The 25,922-nt window shown below is 40.4% G+C and overlaps 1 protein-coding gene across 2 annotated transcripts in view; it reads left to right on the top strand.

Moving 5' to 3' along the window:
• Positions 1-11,914: 11,914 nt before the first annotated feature.
• Positions 11,915-25,922, top strand: part of Hif1a (hypoxia inducible factor 1 subunit alpha) — a 49,676-nt gene continuing 35,668 nt past the window's right edge. For both annotated transcript variants that reach the window (XM_038336934.2, XM_038336933.2), the window contains exon 1: positions 11,915-12,256. In XM_038336934.2, coding sequence (XP_038192862.1) covers positions 12,222-12,256 — 35 coding nt within the window. In that variant the 5' untranslated portion in view covers positions 11,915-12,221. The remainder of the gene's footprint in view (positions 12,257-25,922) is intronic.

The raw sequence follows: 25,922 nt of genomic DNA, 5'->3' as shown, positions 1-25,922 counted from the left end.
CCTTCTTTCACTTCTGCTTTAATTATTCTATTACAAATTTTATTTTAAATGCTTATTCTAAAATCCCAGATGACTGGAAAAAGAAGATGCAACTTGCAGTGGAAATTAGCATCTAGAGGAAAGATATTTCAGGATGTTCTCGTCACTGGCATTCTTAATGTTTGGGTAGAATTTTTCCCCCTGATGGAAACCACAGTTGTTTTGGGGAGAGTGATGATGTCACACAAACAGCTTATTAAAGTGAGCATTTCTGTCCTAAGATTCCTTCTGAGTTTTCCTTATTAGCCTTTCATCCCCTTACTGCCTGACGTATGACGTGGAGTGGGGGAGGGGGCGGCTATCCCTGTACCATGGAAACAGGGTTGGATGAAAACGTACGGGCATCCTGGAACATGCACCATCTACCAAGAGTTTATTATTCGGAGATGTCTGGCCAGATGTTCAGCAGACTGTTTGCAAAGCTTGAAGGCGCTTTTCCTCTACAGATGGGAACAAATTTCAAGTTTGGCTTCAAGTCGGTGTCAACTACGTAATGTTAATTTGTTTCATGGCGGTGACATCCTCAGATTCTAGCAGATGGATTGGATTCTTTAAAACTCCTCCTACATTATAAAATTCTAGAGGGTAGGACTGGAAAGATGGTTCAGTGGTTACAAGCCATGATGGCTCTTTCAGAGGACCGGGGTTCAATTCCTAGAGCCCATACAGTGGATTACAACCTGTAACTCCAGTCCCAGGGGTCCCATACACTCTTCTGGCCTCCACGGGCACTGGGCACACACAGAGTACACAGACATACATATAGACAGGACACCTATACACATAAAGCAAAAATAAATTTAAAAAAAGGATTCTTAGCGTGGTAGTGTGCTTTTTACAATTCGCTATAAGAAAACTCAGATTCAATTTAAGCTGACTCAAACTGCATTGTGAAGCTGTCAATCTTCGGCCATGACGAAATTTAGCTTTTTTTTTTTCAGCTGAAAAAATTGTGTGTGATGCATACTCAGAGTCTTAACTCTATGGACAGTGAAGACTAGAGAAAATCAAAGCTAATTTTTAAACTATGCGGAAAGCAGCTCTCTCTATTTGTAACTCATTTAAGGTTGAAAGGTTTCACAACTAGATAAGGAAATGGATATGACTTGCCCAGAGGAAACTATATCAGCTTTGCCTCTCTGTAAAAAATGTCTTATGTAGAATCCAGCTAGAAGAGCATATTTTAATTTGAAATCAAATTCAAATAATCGTTGTTTATAAACATCAAGATGTCTTAGTTAGGGTTTACTATTGTGAGAGGAGACACCATGACCACAGCAACTCATAAAGAAAACATTTAATTAAGGGGGCTCGCTTACAGTTCAGAGGTTCAGTCCGTCATGGCGGGGAGCATGGCGGCATGCAGGCAGGCACGGTGCTGGAGAAACAGCCGAGGGTCCTACATTTTACAGGCAACAGGAAATCAGTTGACACAATGAGAGGTATTCTGAGTATTTGAAGCCTCAAAGCCCGCCCCCACAATGACACACTTCCTCCAACAAGGCCCTACCCACTCCAACAAAGCCACACCTCCTGAGAATGCCACTCCTACGAGATTATGGGGACCAGTTACATTCAAAGCAACACACAGGCTTTACAATAACTGTAAATATCTTTCAGCTTCACACTTCACTTCATCAGAGGCCAGGTGTGGAGGCAAAGGCTGTGATCCTAACTTTTGGGAGGTGGAGGTGAGAAAATCAGGAGTTCAAAGCCAACCGGGTCTACACAGAGGGTTGAGGCTAGCCTGAACTACGTGAAACTGATCTGAAAAAAAATATATTTGTATGTGAACTTATAAGAGATAATACTCAACAATATGGTTGTGTAATCAGTTCGCACGTGGACGATGTGTACTACCTTACCATTTGTACATAAAGGAAAGAGCAGGAAATTCAGACTAATAGGCCATCTCTAGACCAACTCACAAATGCTATCAACCTTGCACACCACAGACCTGACATACAGATAGATCCACTTACATGTATATGTTTCCTTGTGAGATGCATGGCAATTTGAAAAAACTTACAGACTGAATAGACGTTAAAGAAATTAAGCAAAAGAGATGCCATGAGGGCAGAAAGTACAATTAAGCAATGATCTATTTTATCACATACTACCATAAACATATATAAATCTTGTTTAAAAGTTAGAGTAACTTTTTAATTGAAGCATATGAATTTAAACAAGTACAGACACCATGCATGGCTCCTCCCACAGTGGAGAGAAACATAAATAAACATAAAGATGCAAATGAAGTCAGATCTGCATACAAGGTTCAGAAGCCACATAGGGTCCTGGCATAGCCTTGTGCAGCCTCCTGCTGCTACCGACGTGCGCGCTCTGGTGTCAGAAGTGTCCGATTAAAGAAAGCTATGTGAAGATAACTATCTCTATGTGAGCAGTGGATTGTGGCTTGCAATGGAAAATAGTCTTTCATAGGTGCGGGGGTGTGGGGGAGATGGCTCAGTGGTAAAGTGGGTGTTAGATAAGCATAAGGACACGAGTTCAAGCCCTCGGAACTCATGTAAAGCCCCACATGATACTGGATGTCCATAATCTTAGCCTTCCTATAGGCAGGTGAGAGGCAGAGACAGGAAAATCCTTGAAAACCTGCAGGTCAGCTAGTCTACCACAGATAGTGGCAAACAAACAGAAAGAGGCATTGACCCAAACAAGGTGGAAAGGGAAGACCAATACCCAAAGTTACCATCTGATCTCCACACACCACACACACATACAGAGAGAGAGAGAAAGAAAGAGAGATGAATCTACACAAATGAAACAAAATTAATATTTAAAAAAATATTTAAATATTTGTGTTGGGCAGCATTGCTGTCATGAGTTGGACACACCAGCTAGAGAGGTCCGGAGAGGTTTCCTGAAAGGATTGGTTCATCTGCTGTTTTTGAAATGCCGCTAGCCAAATGCACACCACACTTAGAAATACACCCTGCTGTTGTAGTGGTGTCAAACAGTTGATAAACCATTTTAGGGCACAGCCCCATATCCTGGAGCCTTGAACTTTTCCAACACAGCTATTACAGTAGCTTGAATAGGAAAGGGTGTGGCGTGGTCCAGAACCCTGCTTCTCCTGCTCCCTAACCCTCAACTTAGTTTTTTTTTTCTTTAAACCTGCTTAATCATTAACTTCTCATGCATACTCTGATTATAATTCCTACCTCCTAGGGTTATCGTGGAGCTTGGGTGGAAAAACAGCATGGGCAAAATGCATACCCCAGGTTTAGAATGCTTTAAAAAAAATAAAGATTGCATTGTGTATCGGGTACCAATCCTACATTTTAGAACTGCCAAGATGAAAGGGTATTCTGGCCCTTGAGTAATTCTCAAATGGCATGCAAGCTTGCAGATTAAACTAAATTTACGTTTGACTATAATAGAACGGGTTCTTAATATGATAGAGGGCCATAATCTAAATCTACATATTGGTGTGGTGTGGGATAGAGGACAGAAAGTGGGAAAGACAGACTCACAGACATGTTTCTTCTGTTTGTTCACATGCAACCCTATAGATGGCGAAGTTGTTTACTTTCGGGTGGATTTAGCATTTTAAAATTAAACCTGTAAGTGAAGAATTATGGCGAAAGCTTGCAAGTGTCTGGGCCAGAAGGGCCATCGCCTCTGATTTTCAAAGATGGAACGCTCACTCCTTTCTCTATGCCTTCCATTTCTAGAATCCTCTCCAGCTGTGGCTTTTGAGAATCCCCTGGATGACTGTGAGATCAGAATGATATCCAGGTATCACTTACATCTCCAGTCAAAGAAACACTTTATCAGGCTTCATCTTTGCAAATTTAAGTCTTCTGCTTTATGCACCAAGATTTGAACCCCTGGCCTCGAAAGAATAAATATTTTTTTCCTTTAATCATTAGACTTAGTTTCATAGAGAAAATGTACGCTTACCCAACAATTGAGCCGAAAGTGTGGAGTTCCTACAAACTCCCTCTTCTCTCCCATATGCCCCAACCCCTGCTGAGTTGTCTTCGTTCCCTTGCCAGAGAGGGGTGACTATTTCATGGGGGTCTGTTTGTGGGCTGTCAAGTCTTCTAGTTCTGTTTGTCTGTTCTTTGCCAACACCGCACTGTCCTGATGATGATAGTGTCGTAGATGGTCCTGGCCAGCGTCACTCTTTTGAATCTGCTCATCTCCTGTCGTCTCTGTCCTGGCCTTCGCTGCGTTCACTTTAGTACTAGTTTGCTGATAATCACGAAGTAAATTGTCAGAGGTTTTACTAAACTGCCCTGAATCTACAGACCAGCTGGGTAAAAAAAAAAAAACCTGACTTCTTAATAATGGTGGATTTTCCCATTCATTAAGGTGAAGCGCCTCTCCATTTCTTTAGGTTTCCTTTGTTTGCTTACATCTTCAGATTTTTGTAGCCTGCCTCCTATAAGTCATAGACATGTTTTCTTACATTTATTCTCTGGCACAGCTCCGTGTGTTAGTGCTCATATAAATGATACTGTATTAAACTCAAATCTAATTGCTTATTTTTTTCTATGCATGGAAGAGATTGTTTTTTATATTAATTGTATTCTGTAACCTTGTTATAATGGCTAATATGTTTGGGGTGTCTTTATATGTGTGTGTGTGCTCAAGTGTGTGTGTGTGTGTGTGTGTGTGTGTGTGTGCGCGCGCGCGCGCGCGCGTGTGGCCACCTATGCATGCATGTGTGGAGGCCAGAGACTGACACCAGGAGTCTTTTTCTACTACTTTCCATCCTTCTAGTTTTTGAATCTTGAGACAGGGACCCTCACTGAGCCCGGAAATCTCTGTCTGTCTAGGCTAGTTGGCCAGCGAGATCCCAGGATCCAATTATCTGGGCTTCCCTAGCCTAGGGTTACACTAGGGTTACAGGTGTGTGCCACCTTGCCTGGCCTGGCTGTTCCATGGGTTCTGGGATCCAAACTTGGGTCCTCATGCTTCCACGGCAAGCACTTTATCCACTAAGCCATATCCCCAGTCCAGTATTCTACTTCAAAAATTTTCGTGGTTGCCTTAGAGTTTGCAACATACATTTATGACTAATCCGGGTCCACTTCCAAATATTATCCTGCCTCACTGGTAACGCAAGCAGCTTATACCAGTTTCCCGTTCCTCCCTTCCATCCATTTTCACAGCGGTGGCGCTCATTCACTCTTCCAAAAGCAAGAAAGCAGAATACTTGTCCCTATTAGTGTTCTGGACCAAGCGTTTTCTGTTAGAACAACTGAAGGTAAGAAAAAAAAAAAGCCTTTTCTTTTCCTTTCCTTTCCTTGGTTCCTTCTGTGCTTCCCTGCCTTGGTTTTTTTTTTTTTTTTTTTTTTTTTCTTTTTATGAGGTTTCAAGTTTCTGATCCGTGCTATTTTCAAGATCTCTCCACATTTCCCACAAGGCAGGTCTGCTGGCAGCAGCTGGCCTTAGTTTTGCTTGCCTAAGGAAGTCTCCTGGACTTCGTTTTGAAGAAAGTAAGGTACATAGACTCTTCTATACTTTTGAAGAATAATTTCATCAAGCATAGGATTTGGGGTTGTTGGGAGGGTTTTTTTTTTTCTCCCAGCGTTTTAAATCTTTCATTCCACTGTCTTCTCGCTAGAATGGCTTTGACAAAAAGGTTGGTGTAGTGTCATCTTTGCTTCTGTGTAAATAAGCTGTTTCCTCTCACATCCTTTATTCCCAGTCTTGTTTTTCTAGCTTGTCTTCTTTTGAGTCTCCAGATTAAATACACTATTCCTGGATGCAAAGTGTTCTTTTTTTCAATTTTTGAGGTTAATTTTTCTGAGAATCCAGCATCTATGGCTCGATTTTTATCACTAGGTTTTGAAATTTCTGAGCTTCCAATATCCCCCTTCTGTTACAGTTTGGTTTCATATTTTGTCATTGTTCTATGCCTACTTGTTGGGAATTATTCCTTTTTTTTTTTTTTTTTGGTGTGGCATTTCAGTTCTAGAAGTTTGTATTGATATAATCTTCTTCAAATCATTGATTCCTTTTTTTTTTTTCTGAGTCCAGTCTGTCTATTGATGAACCCAACTTGGGCATTCTATTTTCATCTCCAGAACTTGCAGTTATTCTAAGCTTTTTTTTTTTTACTGTGCTTGCATTGCTCATCTAATATTACCTACTGTACATATTTTCCATGACAGTCCTTAATGTATTAACTGGTTATTTTACATTTCTGGTCTCTTTTACATTTAAGACTGATTCTGTTGTTTGAATTATCATTTCAGATCATGGCTGGTGTGCGTATATGTGTGTACGTATGTGTGTATATGTGTGTGTACATGTAGAGGATGCACACGCATGGGTGTGCATATGCTTGCAGAGGCCATAGGTTGGCATTAGGGGTCTCCCTCGAACTCCACCTTATTTTTTGAGACAGGGTCTCTCAGCAATTTAACTGGACTTGCTAGTCAGTGAACCCCAAGACTCCTCCTGTCTCTACCTTCCAGCTCTGGGGTTATAGAAGCATGCCACTTTTTGCATGGGCTGTGGGATTGAACACAACTCCTCATGTTTGAGCCATAAGCACTTTACCAACTGAGCTATCTGCCATATCCCTTCCTCTTTCTTTTTCCCCTTTTTGCCTTGGCACTTCTTATTTTAAAACAGATGTGCTATATTAGGTACGTAGTAGACAGGCCTATAGTTTACAGTTTCAGTCTGACTGAGAGTTAGGCTATTACTATCTGCTGTAGCTATCAGAGACTAAAATTTCCTCCAGTATCTATGTTTTCATTTGCCACGATGTCTTTGGGTGTCCCTGAACACTCCTACTGTAGGGTGAGAGGCTTGAGTTCCTTTAGGTGTGCCCTCCTGTTGTCCTATGCTTGGGTCTCAGTCCTGTTGTTACTCTGAGCTGAGTATTCCCTTTCTCCAACGTGCAATGTTAGAACTGACTAGAATTGGTGTTTTCATTTGCTTAGATTGGTTTGACTTTGTAGGCCCCAGTTGGTAAGGGACTGATAAAATCATTTTTTTTTTCTGGAGGGCTGTTGAGCCTAGTTGAGGAGAAATCTAGAATTCTTTGGTTCTTATTTTTATTTTATTTCTTTATTTTCTATTATGTTTTAAAGGTAGGCATACAACCTAGGGGTTTTATTGTGACACTTTTATACATATGTGTCATCTCGCTTTGTTCACCGCCTCGTTTGCCTTTCCCTAGCTGGTTTCCCTCCTTCCCACTAGATCCTCCCACTGCTTCCATGCTGCACATATTGCATTGCCCTCCCTTGTTCCCCCTCCATGCTCCTTATGGACTCCTTTTAAATCTCTTTCTTCTCTCTCCTATACACACCGTGTGTGTGTGTGTGTATGCATGCTTGCCCCTTTTGACAAAAGCAAAAGGATATTGCTCACAGATTTTCATATCGGGATCTGGTTGAGTTCCTAGAGGGAAACTCAGCGAAGTTAGAACAGTAAAACTCAAGGAAAGTCCCTAGGTGAGAGCATATGGACTTGTATTCTCAAGTTGCTTTACACTGAGCCTGGACGATTGCTGGACTGCAGTTTCAAGTGCTCCTGTGGCTTGTGGTTCTGGCTCGGCTCCAGGTAAACTGTGAGCTCCCATTGTGCGGCCCTATAGTTTTATGTCAACTTGACCCAAGCTAAAGTCATCTGAGAGGAGGAAAACTCAATTAAGAAGATGTCTCCATAAGATCAACCTGTAGGCAAGTCTTTAAGGCAATTTCTCTTAATTAGTGATTGATGGGAGAGGCCCTAGCCCATTGTGGGTGGTATCATCCCCCGGGCTGGAGGTCGTGAGTTCTATAAGAAAACGGGCTGAGCAAATCATGAGGAGCAAAGCAGTAAAGAGCACCCCTCAATGGCCTTTGCATCAGCTCCTGCCTCTAGGTTCCTGCCCTGCTTAAGATCCTGTCCTGACTTCCTTCAGTGGTGAGCAGTGCTGTGGGAGTGTAGGCCAAATGAACCCCGTCCTCCCCAAGTTGCTCTGGTCATGGTGTTTCATCACAGCCACCATAACCCTAACTAGGACAGCTGACAAGCTGTGATTGTCTATATTTGTCTGTCTAACTTTTGGGACAGTTGTTCCTCTGTGACTTCAATCGTGATTAAATAACTAAAGATTTTAGTTTGATTAGCTTTTTTCCTTGTCACGAAGATGGAAATGACAGTTGTGGGTTTTACCTTTTGGTGTTGTTTGGTTTTGGTGGTACTGAATAGCAAACCCAGGACAGTTAGGCAAGAGCTCTACCACTCAGTTATACCCCCAGCATGGGTCCTATGCCCTATCCCCATGGGGCAGAAAACAGGAAATTCCCTTAGCCTTTCTTAGTGAATTCTCTTTTAAAGAAACCTATCTGGGCTATTCAGGTAGTACAGGGGGGAAAAGCACTTGTTATGCAAACCCAGTGACTCTGGACAGAGAACCAACTCCTGAAAGTTGTCCTCTGACCTCCATGAGAATAGCTACCTGAATTAGAAAGGGTTACTTTGGAAGTGTTAAAATTTGTTCTATACGTTCTATTTGTATTGTCTACAAATTCAGACAAAATACATCTTTCCTTTGTTTTGATTTTTGTAAAGAAAAAATGCTTAATGCCTCAATTTTCTAAACATATTACTTCTGAATCATTTACTTTTATTATTGTTATTCTTGTTACCAATATATAGAAGAAGAGGAGGAGGAGGAGGAGCAGGAAAAGGGGAGCGGTTAGAGGAGGAGGAAAAGGGCCAGCAAAGGGCAATGCTAAGCCAGGAATCATTCAGTAAAGCTCATCTTCCCTACACACTTGGTTGTATTTTAAACTGTGGGCTCCTGGCATATTTCACTTGCAAAAGGCTCATTGCTCCATATTTTTGTAGCAATTTAAATTCCAGTTTTACTCTGACTCCTCGTGAATCACTGCAAATTGGGTTAAAGGTCAATGAAGTCATTTTGCAGTGTTCTTTTAAACTCCTTAGCAAATTCTGCAAAGTGAGTTGGAGGGGACCTTGGACCCTGGTAAGGATTATGAACTGATGAAATAAGCCTGCTCACCCACATGTACTTATTTGGTAGCAACCTAAATGCGTGTGTTAATAGGTAGTTTATAAAAAAGAGTGATCTTCGTTTTATTCAATAAGAAGATTTGCCTTTTAGGGTTCTGTTGTTAGTAGGATTTTCTGAACTAGGAGATCATATCTGGCACGTTTGTAATTGTGTTTAAACTACTTGGTTAAATATTACTGGTCTTCATGTTTGTATCTATTTATAGTCACACACAAAATATATATGATACATTACATTTTTTTTTTTGGTTTTTTTCGAGACAGGGTTTCCCTGTAGTTTCTAGAGCCTGTCCTGGAACTAGCTCTTGTAGACCAGGCTGGCCTCGAACTCAGAGATCTGCCTGCCTCTGCCTCCCGAGTGCTGGGATTAAAGGCGTGCGCCACCACCGCCCGGCTTCTTATACATTTTTATACAGGAAAATGGAAGCTTGAGGAAAATGTAATCTATATTCAAAAATATCTTGTTCACTGAATTATCAGTTTAAACTTTTTGAAATAATAAAAAATACTTTTAAGTGAGTTAGACCTGCCAATACACATTGTTCATATTTTTATTTTTAAAACATTGTATTCTACAGCTATGCTCCCTGGCCAGAGAGAATTGCTTAAGAGTATAAGGAAGAAAATGATTGAGGATTTTTGAACTGCCATTTCTGCAGATGGAAATGCTCCGGGAAGCTATGATGTCAGAGAGTCTAGATGCATTTCCACTAACATGATTGGCATTTTTTTTCTTTTTTTTTTTTTCTTTTTCTTTTTCTTTTTTTTTTTTTGGTTTTTCGAGACAGGGTTTCTCTGCAGCTTTTTTAGAGCCTGTCCTGGAACTAGCTCTTGTAGACCAGGCTGGCCTCGAACTCACAGAGATCCGCCTGCCTTTGCCTCCCGAGTGCTGGGATTAAAGGCGTGCGCCACCACCGCCCAGCTGATTGGCATTTTTGAATAGTTGAAACTGGTTAAAGTACAGAAGCCCAGCTCACTGCTGCTAGCAGACACATGAATGTGGGGATGGTAAAAAGAAGACAGCAGCATCCATTGATGGCTTCCTATTGCCATCTGTTGTTTCCAGCACTTTCCCTGTGCGATAGCCATCCATAATTCTGTAGCACAAATACCATCTCCACTTCACCGGGGCACAAAGAGGGTTATCAGATGAGTACTGTCGCGCATAGCCAAGCTCACTCTGAATTCTGGAGTTCCACTAAAAAAATATTTTCATGATTAAAAACAAAAGGAAGACAAGTAAATATTTTTGGTCTTTTCCTCTTTTCGGATACTTCCTATAGCTCTTTTGGAAGGGTATAGTGTTTTAGACTTCAAACAAAAATAGTATTAAAATCAATCTACATAATCTTAGCTTTTTGCTTGGAGCCAGGGAGGGCGTTGTGCACACTAGAAAACTGCTCAACTCCTGAAATATATTCCCAGCTGTAATCATCTCTTCATGGGTGGATTGAGTCGCGTTATGCATTGTTTATTGTCTTACTAGACTTGGACATTATGTATATTTATAGAGGTCATTATTTTTAGATTTGAATATAATTTAAATCATATGCAACCCAAAGTTAGATTGGAAGAATGTACTAATAAGGCAAAGATGAGATATTAAACAGTTTAGTGTCAGGTAGAGAGTCTCAAGCAGAGGCCCCATCCGGGCTCAGATGTAACCCCAATACCTGTGTGTGTGTGCATGTGCGTGTGTGTGCAGTTGTTGGGCTCAGGATACATAAAACAACAGAAGCCCATACTGACATGGCCTAGCTAAATTATGCTTCCAAAACTTGACCAAAAGTGCTTGTTTTATTCCATAGCTCCTTGCATAGCAGGTGGGCAGTTCCCTCTCTAGGTCTACAGGTTAGGGGACTCTTGTTCCTTCCCGTAGTCTAAACAGTGAACCAAAGGCAGTCTCAAACTACTCTTGCTCCTTTTCAGTATCTATTTAAGATTATCTTTGTCTCTTTAGAAAGCAACATGGAAACAAAGTAAGTCTTCTCAAAGCCTTTCCTCTTCTTTCACTCCAATTCAGGTTTAGACTTTCACTTATTAAAGCTGTTACTTGTTTGTAAATGCTTAAGATAGTTTGTTTTAAAATGGCCCTGCAACTTCACTTCACTTTGAGAGGTTTGGCAAGAAGGATTTGCTTTAAATTTTTAATTGCATTCGCTCAGTAATCCAACGTCGGCCCAGAAAATCGTTATGACGTGGAGACTTCCCTTGTTCTGTGGCAGGGCACAGAGCCTGAGCCGCCTCCGGGTCACCTGGAAAGGAGGGACCCCACTCTAACACCAGGGGGCTGGCTGCCACGACGCAAAGTCGGGTTTTTTTTTTTTTTATTTTTGTGCAACTGGAAACTCAGAAGGCTTCGGCGGCAACCGGGTCCAGCCCCGCAGCTGAGGAGCGAGCCAGCCTGATTACTCCAGACAGCAGGGCGGTGCGAGCCAGGCTCGGACCTCGGCAGCCCCCTCTCCCGAGCAGCGCCTCCGAAAACCAGACGCCGCCGCCGCCGCCGCCGCCGAAGTCGCCGAGTCTCCAGGCCCGGGCTCAGCCGCACCCCTTCGCCCCTTTCTCTGCCCTCCCCAGCCGCACACAGACAAGCACGTGAGCGGGGCAGCGCGTCCCAGCTGGGGCTCAGCTGACCGCCTGCCGATTGGCTGAGGGCAACGTGGGCTGGGGTGGGGCCTGGCCGCCTGCGTCGCTCGCCATTGGCTCTCGGGGAACCCGCCTCTGCTCAGGTGAGGCGGGTCCGCGGGCGCGCGCCTCCGTCGGGCTCGGCGGCGGGCGCGCGCCCTCCCGGGCTCCGCTCCCCTCTCCTCCCCTCCCCTCGCCGCGCTCCCGAGCGCGCCTCCGCCCTTGCCCGCCCCCTGCCGCTGCCTCAGCGCCTCAGTGCACAGAGCCTCCTCATCTGAGGGGACGCGAGGACTGTCCTCGCTGCCGTCGTGGGCAGTGGCTGGCCAGGCCCTGACAAGCGAGCCCGCGGAGCGCCTAGGAGCCCGAGCCGGAGCCCGGCGAGCGCAGCTTGCAGCTCCCGCCTCGCCGTGCCGGGGGGCGTCTCGCCTCGCACCCCGCCTCTGGACTTGCCCCTTTCTCTGCGCGTGCGGACCGAGCCAGCGCTTAGGCCGTGAGCGAGCCCGGGGGCCGCCGGCGGGGGAAGGCACCGCGGGCACCGATTCGCCATGGAGGGCGCCGGCGGCGAGAACGAGAAGAAAAAGTAAGCCGGGCCGCCGCGTTCCCGGGGGCTGGCCTTTTTTGTCTCCGCTCCCCTCCCGTTTCACCCCCCCCCCCACCTCCCAGCCTCGCGCGCCGGGCTCCCCCGCGGTCCACGTCGCCATCTTGGCGCGAGGGGTGGGAGTCGCGGGCCCAGCGCTCGGCGGGGCTGGGGTCTCCGCCCCGGACGCCCGCCCCGCGCCGTCGCAGCCCAGCCTGCCCTGCGCGCCTATCCGGCCGAGCCGGCCAGGGCCGAGTACGCCCCTCGCTTCCGCGCCTTCCCGCCGCCCCTGTCCTCCGCGGTCGCCGCATCAGCCGGCCCCGGGCGGACCCTGCGCGCGCTGCCAGCTTCTTGGGGTCGAGGCCGACCCGGGGCTCCCACCCCCGAGCCGCCTGGCTGAGCCGCGGCCGTCGCCGCCGCCTTTGTACGCTTGGGAGTTGCTCCTGGGGCCCGAAGATGCTAACTTTCTAGTTTGCACGTGCGGCTCTCGTTGTGATCTGGAAAAACTTGCCGCCTCCGGAGTAACGGGAATTTGGGGGAAACGGCGTCATTTTAAACAACTTGCAGTTTTTACAAACTTGTGCCTTGCATCGCCTGACAGGAGAGGCCGGGCGTTGTGTGTGAATATGTATGTACCTCTTTCACTCCTGAAAACAGCTTACTGATAGTTTTGGTTCAACTTAGGCCAGTAATTTAATGAGATGGCGGGGGAGGAGGGGTGTACAATAAGAGCAAATGAAACACATCAGTTACAATGTTGCAAATGTGTTGGAACACCTGAAAAGAATTGTATCAGGAAACGTATCCGAAGTGAGAAATTGTCCGTGAGAACTTGGTGTAAGTTTATGAAACATCTTGTGGTTGGAGTCTGAGGAGCACCTTCTAGAATGAAGAGTGCAGCTAGTGGTAGTAAGATCGACCCCTGCCGCCCGCACACAGTTCTGTCTTCTTCGGGATTTTAACCTTGAGGAAATCAGTTTAAGGGAGGTGAAGGTTTATAGTAAGAACTGTGGTTAGAAGACTGGCTTAATGTACTGCTAAATCCTTCCAGTCTTCTGGAAGAGATTAATTCCCCTTATCCATAGCAGCAGAAGAGAATTGATTCGTTTTCTTGCTGTTCTGTGGGTCCCTTATCTTGGTCCTTACTCCATAGAAGGTTCACAGAAGGTTTGTACGCACCAAAGGAAGCACTTTGAAAATGTTTTAAAGTGAGCCAACAAGTCGAGACGAAACACCACGAGTTACCAGAATTAGTTGCAATTAATTTTGCAGAAGTGACTACAATGATTTTGATGAAATGATGGAGCTGCTATGCTCTAAACGTTCGGCAGATTGCTATTGTGTAGTGCCAATTTACTGTCCTTATTAAGTGCTGAATTATTTAATACAATACACAAAGTTATACACCCACTGGTTATGTAGTGCTATTTTTTTAATCAAAAATAATTTTATAGTGAATGAGTGAATTAGCTGTTGTGCATTGGGCACAGTTCTATATGGTTTTTCCCCAGACCCATCTGTTAATTAATTTTTTTCATTGGAGATGTTAGCTGCTTTAGATCAGATGGGATTATATTTCTTAATATAGAGATCCTTAATATCGCTGAAAGATAATAAACATAAGGGATGGGTCACTCAGCAACTTTTAGGTGCTGTTTTTTAAACATGTACTTTTGAAATCATAATTTATTTGAAACATAATTGAAAGGTTGGGAGGTAAAGATTTTCTTTCTGCAATTTTTTCATCTTAAATGAGCCTCCCAAGTAAACTTGGGAGAAAGAATTTTGCTTTTTTAATAAAAGGTATTAAAAACTTAAACCTTGACTATTTGGAAGAAAACAGAACAGAAAATGCATGATGGCTTTAACAGTGGGTATAGAGTGTTGACGCCTGGGTTGTTGGGACTGTACTTGACTGACATGCATATGGATTCTTAGATTTCAGAAAATACGTCACGCTCATTCTCTGTTTCAAACTTCAAGTAGTTATTGGCTCACTAAAGTAAAATCTCTAAGAAAAATATTTCTTAATTTCCTCTTTTAGCTTTGCCCACTTAAAATCAAAAAGCCATAGTTTTTCTTATTACCATTTAGCTTTCTCCCTTGTTTGAAGAATCAGCATTCTGAAGATTTAGAAGGTAGGGATAGATACCCACAAGTTGGAGTCCCAAGCCTTTCCATTTGTGATCACTGGCAAGTTAGCAAATATTTTTGGATTATATGTCCCCCTACCCCCAGGTGATAATACTACCCTTCTGGAAATGAGGTAATGGATTTAAAGTATTTAGGCCAACATGGAATGGGAGTCTTTGTACCATTCTGTATACTTCAAAATAGATGTTAATTGTTAAAGTTCAGACTTCTATAACCTTTAGACTTCTCTCTTTCCCTCCCTCTATGTGTGTGTGTGTGTGTGTGTGTGTGTGTGTGTGTGTGTATTCTGTGCCTTTATGTATTTTTTTCTCTATAGCTCAAAAACTGAAAAGACTAGTATTGAATTCAAAGGTTGAAAAGGGATCCTTCCTGTTGAAGCAGTATCCCTGGGCCATGGCAACTATCATCAGTTGTTTCACTGAGCATATGATACACTCTAGGCCCCTCATCACAATTCCTCTTCTGAGTGTTTCCTCCCTAAATAGGTCATTTTGAATTTACTCTGGGCTCTAGACATAACACATACTCTAGTCGTGCTGTTTATTTCAACAAGAGAGACCCAAGGTAATGTAGCTTTAGGTTTTAGAACTGGTAACCTTTTTTTTTCTGTTCTGATGCTCTAGTTTTGAGTAGACAATTATAAATGCTGATTTCTGTAGGAACTCAGTAGCAATAAGGTGCTTTGCTTAGCCTACCTCAATATTTATGACCACTGGCGTTCGTCTCAATGCAAGGCTTTGAGTTTGTATTGGTCAGTTGCGTGCAGTTCATTTGTATGAAATGTGGGTTAATACACTCTCCCGTTTAGTGTTTACTGAGCTGACAGGGTATTTTAACATTCACTCCTGTTCACTCCTATAAGCCCCTTGTACAGTCTAGAGAGTGCCCCAACTTCCTGTGGGTTAGCTTCTATTGTCCTTGTGGCTCTGGTGTCCATGCTCAAGCTTTTAGATATTGTGCTTACATTCCAAATTTTTGTATGTCAAGGATGGTTTATAGGAGGCTAAGGCAGATTAGTCTCTTGACTTTTTTATATATAAGAATTTAGAATAGTTTATGTTGTTTGGTTGTAAGATGTTATTCCCATACATGAATATTAAAACTTTAGGTTAAACCTCTAAAAATAGTTTTTAAAAAGATGGGTATCTGAAACACTGCATCACTTTTTTATCTAAGATTGTTAACAAAGGTCCCTTTCCTTATCAGGAGAAAGTAATCCAAATATAGATGTGGGGCTGAACTGCCTTCCTACCAAGAAACTGATTTTAACTCAGAAGGAAAAAGGTACTTTGTTTCAGTCCCCCACCCCTTTTGGGACTAGATAGCAACAGGTGGGTTTTATCTAGTTTTTTGTTGCTTGTGGTATAGATACTTATTTGCATGTTTTCTGCTTTATTCTGAAGGGTTTAAAAAGGAATTTAACCAGCCAATGTTGTCATTACTCAGCGTTTTTTGATAAAAGTGTAGTGAGAATGTTTCAACTAACCATAAGGTTTTAATTATAACAATTTTGTCTATCTCTTGAAGTGAAAAAAATACTTGGTATGTGCATTGAATTTGATTTAACATTCCTGCTTTCTCCAATAAAAATTAACAAGCTCATCTGTTTGCTAGGCATAATCTTTTAGACAAATATAAAGAATTCAAAATTCTAAAGGAAATTTAAAGATATTACTCCAAGACAATCTCCCTATAGCATTTGAAGTGATTGTATATGTTTTATTTAGTTCTTTAAAGACTTAACATAAAATATCCTATTCTAGCCATTATAAAATTTATCAATGGCAAATTTTGTCATATGACCAATCATCTTGCAAAACTGAATCTATAGCCATTTTACAACTCCCAGCTTCCCACACTGGTGCCACCATTCTCTCTGAATCACAAACCTGGCTGCTTTGGATGCGTATGTAACTAGAGTCATATGGGTTTTGTCTTTCTGTGAATTTCATTTCTAATGATGTCTTTTCATTCACGTAGTGGTATGTGCACCGTTTCCCTCTAAGACTTTCTGTTTATAAATATGCTGCATTGTTTGTCCACTGACACTTGGATTACTTCTCCTTTGCCTCTGTTGTGTTGCTGAGAACATACATGCAAATATCTCATGAAGGTCCTGTCCCGCTAAATTATAAGACAACAAATAAGTTTTTGAGGAACTTCCATACCTTTTCAATAGTAGTTTCTACCTTTAAAATATTCCTTTCAATAGTGCACAAACATTATTTCTTTAGTGCCTCCCTAGCACTTTGTAGGGTTTTTTGTCTGTTTTGTTTTTTGTTTGTTTGTTTCTTTCTTTCTTTCTAGAGAGGAAGCAGGATATTTGTTCTTTGTATGGTCATCCAAATAAATATATTGAAGAGATTGGTTTTTTTTTTTTTTTATTGGCTTGTGAATGGTCAGTAAACATGAAGCTACTTACAACAAAACAAAGCAAAATGTCAGAGAACAGAGAAAGCTTTAAAGAATAATGTTAAATATTTTTAAAATGAGAGTGAAATTTTTCTAGTAGCTTGGAAAGAGTTGGTCTAGTAGAGTGGTCTCAGAAAGGAATATTTAGTGTCAACTAGTGTGTACTTGTTCTTTTGAAGATAAAGCCTCAAGATAGTAATTGAAATGGTACCATTTTTATAAAACAAAATATTCTCATTTAATTGTTCTGCTCATCTCCACTGTCATTTATTGTTTTCCCATTAAATTCTTCTTAGTTAGAATACTTAATATAAAGATTATTTTAAGGTATCATGTTGAAATTTTATTTTCTTGTTAATGGGGGAAAAGCTGGTAGTGGAACATAGCTTCTGTTTACTGTACTTGGTTGATTAGAGCTGTCATAATTAGACAAATCAAAAGTATTCTTTAATGTTGCTGTTGTCACTGAGGAGTGACTAGTGTTTTCTATTTCTCCCCTTTTTCTAATAGTTTGTGAAGATATGTTTGTCCAGCTAAAAAACACTGGTAAAAGTAATCAGAGTTTAAGGGTGGAAAATTGGACTCAAAATAGTTTGATATGTTGTATGGGTCTTATAAAAGTAGACACTAAACAAGTTCCTGTAAAGAGACCCCTTCTTTTATCCACTGTAAGATTGCGTATATTTTTCTATAGGCAAAATCTTAAATAAACTGGATTTGAAAAATATCTAATAGGAAATACTGTCACCCATGAGCCCTAAGTATTTGAATGAACAAATGAAACAGCTAATGGATAATTGAATGAACAAAGAGAATGCAGAGGATTTTAAAGGGTGCTTTTTTCTTTTTTGAAGTCTTCCTATATCCCTTGATTATTTTTTCATAGGAACCTTTCTTACGATTTGGACTCCTCATGCTACTTTTTCGATCTTGAATTTTAATTTTCTCTCACCTTTTTGATACTGTTTCTATTTATTAGAACCAGACTAGAGAACATATTTTGTTAATAAACATAGCTGTGCAATATGTCCAAGGCCAGGGAAGTAAGTTAGTATCCTTTAAAGTATGTGAAAATGTCTCTGTGTTCTGAGTAAAGAAGGCATCTGTGTGTGGCTGAGGACTGTCTGCCAGGTAAACATGTGGAACTTGTCTCATCTTTAGCAGACATTTGTTATGTGTGGTACACTCCATCTCAAGTGGATAAGTACATATTCTCTGGAGCCTGACTGCCAAGGATTCCATTGTGTGCCACTCAGTGATCTTTAATTTCCCATGCCTCTTTTTGCCATGTTACAAGCATTAAACATATATGCCTTTATGAAAATATGATATATAGTAAATAGAATATTAATGATTGTTGTTAACTGTGCAAGTATTTTGCTGATGGAATACAATGACTAAAATAAAATTGCTCTTTTAAAATTTTCATCTACTGCAAGGGTCATCCATAGGACAACCTTAGTGTTACAGGCTTAAAATTAACAGGCTGCTATTGGATTCTGTTTACTGCTATCAAGAAGCAATCAATTAAGTTCTGCTATAGTAAACAAAGAACATTCCAGAATGTCTTGAAGAATTTGGGTAAGACTTCAGATCTGGCCTTTAGGACCATAATCTGACCGGACTATAATACAAGCCTTCTCAGAGAACATTTGAACTTTTTTTTTAAAAAAATTACACGATTACTATCTATTTCTGTTTTCACTGTAATTATATAAATATAGAATTATAGAGTAGAAGAAAAACTGAAAGTTCCCTTCTTTATTACCAGTATTACCAGCTTGATGAAGCAATTGTTCCTAAAGTTCAATGTGTCTCTGGGTTAGGGTTAAAACAAAATACGTTTAATGTGTCTCTGATAGATCATTTTAATTCACATAATTCCCTATTTACATAACTTAAAATATATTTTTCTGCTCTCTATATATTCCTTCATTTAATCTTTTTTCCTATAATACTGTATCTTAACTATCTTTCATTGCTAGTTATAAGAACTACTTTATTCCTTTTAACTACCACAATATTTAGTTAGCATGGATGTATCATTGCTGGTTTGCTGTTATGAACAAAACATAATGAACAGCCCTGAATTTAATTATATAATCTTAAAATGATTGTTCAAAACCATAGCAAAATATAGTGAAATACCTAAAAGTATATAGAAAATATGCTTGTAATTTTGTCACTTAAATATTACTGTTAACACTTAATATTTGTGTCATGTATATTTATGTGTGTAAACACAAATGCAGGTATGCTATTGTATTTATTTATGTATATTGTATATATATATGTGTGTGTGTAAATGTGAAAGCCCACCTCCAGAGTCATAGCTCAGGAACTATGAGGCAGGGTCTTCTACTTGGGACCTGGGGCTCACAGATTAGGCTAGGCTGGATGTCCAATGAGCTCCAGGGACCTGTCCATCTCTGTCTCCCCAGCACTGGGATTACAAGTATGCAATACCAAGCAAGCCTGACGTTTCTGGGGAGTGAACTTGGGTCTTTATGCTTATATTTCAAGCACTTTACTGACAGAACCATTTCCCCAGCCCTCCCCAGTCTTTTTTTTTTTTTTTAATTTAAGCACACAGATATGATTTCATTACCTAAAATTATGCTATTTGGTATACTTTCATATCCTTTTTCACTTTCGTTAGCATTTCCTGTTTTTTAATCACGTTGTAGTGTAGGTACACTAGAGAGGTGGTATTTCTTATGAGTTAAAGCACTCCAGTTAAGAGTATCTGGGTTTATGCGGGGTGGTGTGCACACCTGTCCTAGCACTCAGGAGTCAGAGGCAGGCAGTTCTCTGGGAGCTACCCTAGTCTACATAGGACAGACAGACCCATATAGAGAGACCCTGTCTCAAAACAAGCAAAACAAAACAAAAAGAATGCCTAAGTTTAAAACTCAGTTTTATTACTAACTAGCTGGTGTGACCTAATAGTGGTATGATAGTTTGCCGTTGTTATTTTGGTATTATGAGCAGTTGCCTTGTGTTAGACATTGTTTCTAGATTGTGTTACTATTAACTGATTAATTGTAATTCATAACCAGGAATGCAAAGACTAAGTTGACTTGAGATAATCCCCTAATCATTTCTTTCTTTAATTTTAGGCTTTTGAGGTGAGTATACATTTATTTACAGGGTAGAAAGACTTTGGCTTACAGTTATAAGAAAGTTGAAAATAAAATTACTTACCAAAAACTATTTAAAAATTGGAAGTGGTGGTACAAGCCTATCGTCCAGCACTCTGGAAGCTGAGGCAAGAGGATTGCCAAGTCTTGAGGCTAACCTGGGCTATATAGTGGCCTTATCTCAGGAAATCAAAACATGAAATAGAAAATAAAATTGTTTAGTAGAGACTAGCATATCATCATCATTATCCTGAAGCATATACAACCTTTAATAGTTTTTACCTTTTACCCCCAAAACATTAATATTCAGTATTTGATCCACTGAATTTTCCCTTTTCTTGAGTAAATATGATACAATTTTGAAATTATCTTTTAAAAAGCACATGTGCTTTTAAATAGTGCAAATAAATATCATTTAATATTTAATATGAGGTTATACTCCTAATTTTGAGCTTTCAAACCATACAGCATATTTAATGTTGAAGCTTTACTTTGAAGCATAATTGATGACCTTTAGCTAGAGATCAATTCATTTCTATCAATGAGTAAACATAACCCACGGTGAATAAAGCTTTAAACTCTATTGGAGTCTGTTTAAGATCTATTAAATGTGTATAGTAACATAAATCTTCTTTTGAATGCCTTTGGAGTGCCATATTTCTACTTGGGAACGTTAGTTACATGTTTCAGACCTGTAATGTAGGTATCTAAAGACAGACGATGGCACATGACCTCAGCAACTTCTGAAGTATAACATTTCTTCTGTTTTGATTGATTGTCTATCACCACGCAAAGTCCACAAGCTGTTCCCAGTCTGGAGTTCTTGCATACTGCTGGACCTTGCTTAAGTTCTCTTCCTTCCTAACTTCTCCACAAATTTTACTTAAGCCCTGAGAAGGGTAACAAATAATATCAAGACTAGCGCTACCACCTCCTCCTATATTCATAGCAGACATTAACATTACTTTCCCCCAGTGGTCTCATGGCTGGTTTCAGGATTTTGTTCAGTAAACTGTGCTAGCATTTAAGCCAGTCATGGGGGTGACTATACTTATTTGTCACCCTAGCCATACTTTGCTATTAAAATTAATATTTAAAAAAAGCCTTTGGGCTAGGCAGATAGCTCAGTCAGTACTCTTTGTAGAGAACTTGAATTTAATTCCTAGAACCCCTGTTTAAAAAGCTGGATATGGTATATAGCACGTACTTGTAGTCTCAACATTTGCGAAACAGAAATAGGAAGGTACTTGATGTTTGCTGGGCCAGCCAGTCTAGCCTACTTGGTGAGTTCCAGGTCAGTGAGAGGCCACGTCTCAAAGAAAAAAGTTGGGTGGTATTTGGGGAACTACATGAGTTTAATCTCTGGCCTCTACACACATGTATACTCCCACACATGTGCACCTACACACAGACATAGAAAACTGTCTGGACATTAGGTACAGGTATATTATAATAAAACATAAAGTTGGGGTTTGATTATTCCCTTTGACATTTAAGTAGGAATTCTCTGGATATATTCAAAATCATTTGATTTAGTTAACCCATTTTAAAGATTTATTTAATAAGGGCTGGAGAGATGGCTCAGAGGTTAAGAGCACAGGCTGCTCTTCCAGAAGTCCTGAGTTCGATTCCCAGCAACCACATGGTGGCTCACAACCATCTGTAATGAGATCTGGTGCCCTCCATGCCAAAACACTGTATATATAATGAATAAATAAATCTATTTAAAAAGGTATTTAATGAAACTTAAAAGGTTTTGGTGGGTAGAAAAGATTTGAGAACACATAATAATACACAGAAATTATGGTTAATTATTTCACTACCGAAATACCCTTGTTCACATGTGTGCATATGTGTGTTTAAAATGTAGAATAACACTCGGGAGGCAGAGGCAGGCGGATCTCTGAGTTCGAGGCCAGCCTGGTCTACAAGAGCTAGTTCCAGGACAGGCTCTAGAAACTACAGGGAAACCCTGTCTCGAAAAAACAAAAAAAAAAAAACAAAAAAAAAAAAAAAAGAAAGAAAGAAAATGTAGAATAAGAGTGTGTCTTTTGTCTCAATCTACTTTTTAAAAATCTGCATTTTTTTCAGTCTTAAAAATAGAAGACTTTAGAATTGTGTAGGAATGGTGGAGGTTAAACACAATAATAGTGCTGCGTATGTAGCCAAGTATATGGCTCTCACTTTTCTTTTGATATTTGATATAGTCTGCTTATCATTATCATCTTTATAGCAAAGCTAATTCTAAAACAAAAAAAAAAAAACAAAAAAAGCCAAAATCATCAGAAGGGTAGATGCTTCCTAAAACTGTAGCTATGATGTAATTTACAGGGGATTATTGAAGGTTAACTAAAAATGTTTGCTTTGATGTGTATAGTAAACAAATACTGCCAATAAATAGTGTTTTTTGAAAGGCTAGATGAATGTCATTACACTGTATGAATGTGCTTATATTCTCCTGTTTGACACATTAGAGTAAATCTAAAGCTCCCTGTCATTAACAGAGATAGGATTAATAATAGCCTTTAATTTATGTTTCTTAACTCTAAGAAGTGGAATTACTGGATCAAAAACATGTCATTTTATAATAGTTCCAATTGCACTATTTACCTCTGAGATAGTTTGAACTAGTTTACACTTTCCCCGTATGCCATTTTCTTTCTTTACTTTCTTTTTTTTTTTTTTTGATGTGTGTTTTGTCTGTGTATATGTTAAGTACACCATGTATGTACAGTGCCCACAGGGGTCAGAAAAGGGCATTTCATCCCCTAGAACTGGAGTTACAGATGGTTGTGAGCTGCCATATGGGTGTTAGGAGTCCAACCCAGGTCCTCTCTAAGAGCATTGACTGCTCTTAACAGTGGAACCATCTCTCTAGCTTTAAGAATGCCATTTTCATGAACTTTATCATCTTTAATATTTAATTTGAAACCCTAGCAGTATTTTTATTGCATTGATGAAATGCAACGGGGGCTAATGTAATGAAAAGAAAGCAGTTGTAGCTCAATGCAGCTTGGTTTTGGTTTAAGAAACAGTAAAATTGAGAATCTCAAATTCTGAGTCTTCAGAATGTAATCCCTGGCTTTATCTAATTGTTACTTGGCATGTGTACTTCTCTGTTTGCATGTTAGTGTCACTCTGCCCTTCACAGACTGCTTATGTAGAATTAAAGAGTATAGCATTCTCACATCTACATGAATACAGTTTGTGATTTAAAAAAATGAAAAGAAACTCCTTTCCTAGTGTTTGAATATCAGATTCCTGGAAGAATGCCAGTTTGCCCTGCTTGAGTTATTCATTATTAACTGTGTGAATGGGATTTTCTGACTACATGAGTCAAGTGTCTCACTGTAGGTTTTTGGTTGTCTGTAAGATTATTATCACCTCATACATAGGGCAAGACTGTGACCAATACTGGCATTGCAATAATGGGCTGTGGTTTTTTGTCGCAAATGAGCCGAATTTATATTCTGCAAAGCGTCTGTCAAGCATAGTATTCTGCAGCTGTTTCTTTAAATATTTTTTCTTATGATTAGCACACTTACCAAGCCTTTACTGCTATTCCATCTTCTTAGGAAATAAAGTGGCAATGACATACAGTGCTTTGTCTCTCTAGGGTTTCACTCTTTTGAACTTTGAAGATTCTGATTAAAATCATTAAAGCTTCCCCCCATCCCAAAAGATTGAGGTTCTTTGAGCCAAGTTAAAATGAACTGTAACCACGGTAAAGTAACTAATGCTCTTCTTCATTTCCCATAAATATCTAGCTTTTGTATATTAAATGAAGGTTTGTTTTGTTATGTAACATATCCTAAATATTTTCCATAGTGATACAAATAAAGAGGGAAATTTTGTGGATTTTTGGCTGTTAGAGGGTGGGAACTTAAGAAAGATATTTCCATATTCTTTTAGTATCAAGAATCCCATCAAATAGCTTTTAAACTTAATAGTAAAGTTGGAAATTGCCTGTGTTTGTAGAAACATAATTATAATAGTATTTTAAATGAATATTTAAGTCCATCTCCACTATGAATGGAGTAAGAGATATTGCTTTGTTAAATATGAATAAGTTGTGTGTTTTTATTTTGAGGGGGACTGGAGAGATGACTCAGCAGTTAAGAGTGCTTTGCTTCTCTTTCAGAAGACCTGAGTTCAGTTCCCAGCATTCACATTACTGGCACTCACGTCACCTATAACTCAAGCTCCAGGGATTCTGACATCCTCTTTTGGCCTCCGCAAGCACCTAAACACAAACACATGTGCACACACATTACACACACACACATGCACATACACACACATCTTTAAACAAATGTTTTCTATAGCTGTTGATCACAAAACTAGCATTGAACTACTATGTCTAATGTGGGAGGGTCTTCTGTTTGAGTTGATTTCATTGGTTAATAAAGAAACTGCCTTGGCCCATTTGATAGGCCAGCCCTTAGGTGGGTGGAGTAGACAGAACAGGGTGCTGGGAGTGAGGCAGATGCCTGGGACAGTTGCCATGAAGCCAGCCACCAGGTCAGACATGCTGAATCTTTCCTGGTAAAACACCACTATGTGGTGCTACACAGATTATTAGAAATGGGTTGATCAAGATGTGAGAATTAGACAATAAGAGGCTGAAACTAATGGGCCAGGCAGTGTTTAAATGAATACAATTTGTGTGTTGTTATTTCGCGTGTAAAGCTAGCCGTGCGGGAACCAGGTGGTGGGATGCCACTCCACAATACAGAATGGCACCCAACGTGGATAACTGAATCCACAGGAAGCTTGGGAAAGAACAGAATAAAGCATGTTTTTTTGGTAGCAGCAATTTTCTATGGTCTGTTCTGCTTGCTAGGGGCAAGCAAGTGCTCTCATCTAAGAGAGGCTTCCTGACTCAGCTTTAGCTGCAAAGCCCTGCAGCTCTTAAGAGGTCCCGCCATGAAACATTTAAGTGGTGTTGATAAAAACTGACTGCATGCTTGTTTGTTTTCAGCCATAGCAGGAAAAAAGTTGTGCTGTTTTAAAATGCTGGCATTCTGGTCCGTCCTGCCAGGGCAAACTCTGACTCTTTCAGACAGGCAGTTGACTGACTGTGGTCTGTGAGCAGAATGCTGCAGCTTGCTTGCTGGCAAGTACCTTGAAATGCCATAGAGTTGTGGCAATATAAATGGCTACAGCCGGTACCTCAGCCATGAGGCTGGAAAGCTAAGGAATGGGCTGGATCTAGCCGCCAAAGCCACGGCTTTAGTCCTACTGATATTGTTTGGTAAATTAAAGACTCATGTGGTCACAAAAAGAGAGATATACAGTAAAAGAAAGATTCAAAGTCGAATAAAACCTCTAAATGGTTTACAATGTGTTAAAAATATATGCAGGCTAAAGGTTAAAATTCTTAGGGTAAGAAAGGAAGAAAGAAAGTAGTTGGGTGTGGTGGTACACACCTTTAATCCCAACACTTGGGAGGCAGAGGTAGATTGACCTCTGTGACTTCAAGGTGTGGTAGCACATGCCTTAAATCCCAGTGCCTGGGAGGCAGAGACAGGCGGATCTCTGTGAGTTCAAGGACAGCCTGGTCTACAGAGTTATTCCAGGACAAAGATATACAGAAACCTGTTTCAAAAAATAAAAGTAAAAATAAACAAAATAGAGGTTAAAATAAAGCCGCACAAAGATGGAAAATACACAAGAGAATCTTGATACTGAATGCTATATGTTCTCTTTGAATTGTTTGAATGCTGAGAAAGAAGCAACAGCTGCTAAAAGATATTTGTTTACAAATGCTGCTGAACTAATCCAAGATAGGTATTTTGAAAATATCTTGACTTCAGAATTTGGATCTAAGGATATGATACTTTGGAAAAGAGATTTTTCTTTTGTTTTCATAGAAGATGAGACCCTACGGATTGCTTCTATCCCAATATGGTATGATAGACCACGCCCTCCTGAAAGGCTGCTATGAACACCCTCAAAAAATT

Source organism: Arvicola amphibius, chromosome 7 (assembly GCF_903992535.2).
Source record: "Arvicola amphibius chromosome 7, mArvAmp1.2, whole genome shotgun sequence".
NCBI classification, from domain to species: Eukaryota; Metazoa; Chordata; class Mammalia; order Rodentia; family Cricetidae; genus Arvicola; species Arvicola amphibius.
Note: the sequence above shows the minus strand (reverse complement) of the source record. Positions and strands in the feature narration are given on the sequence as shown.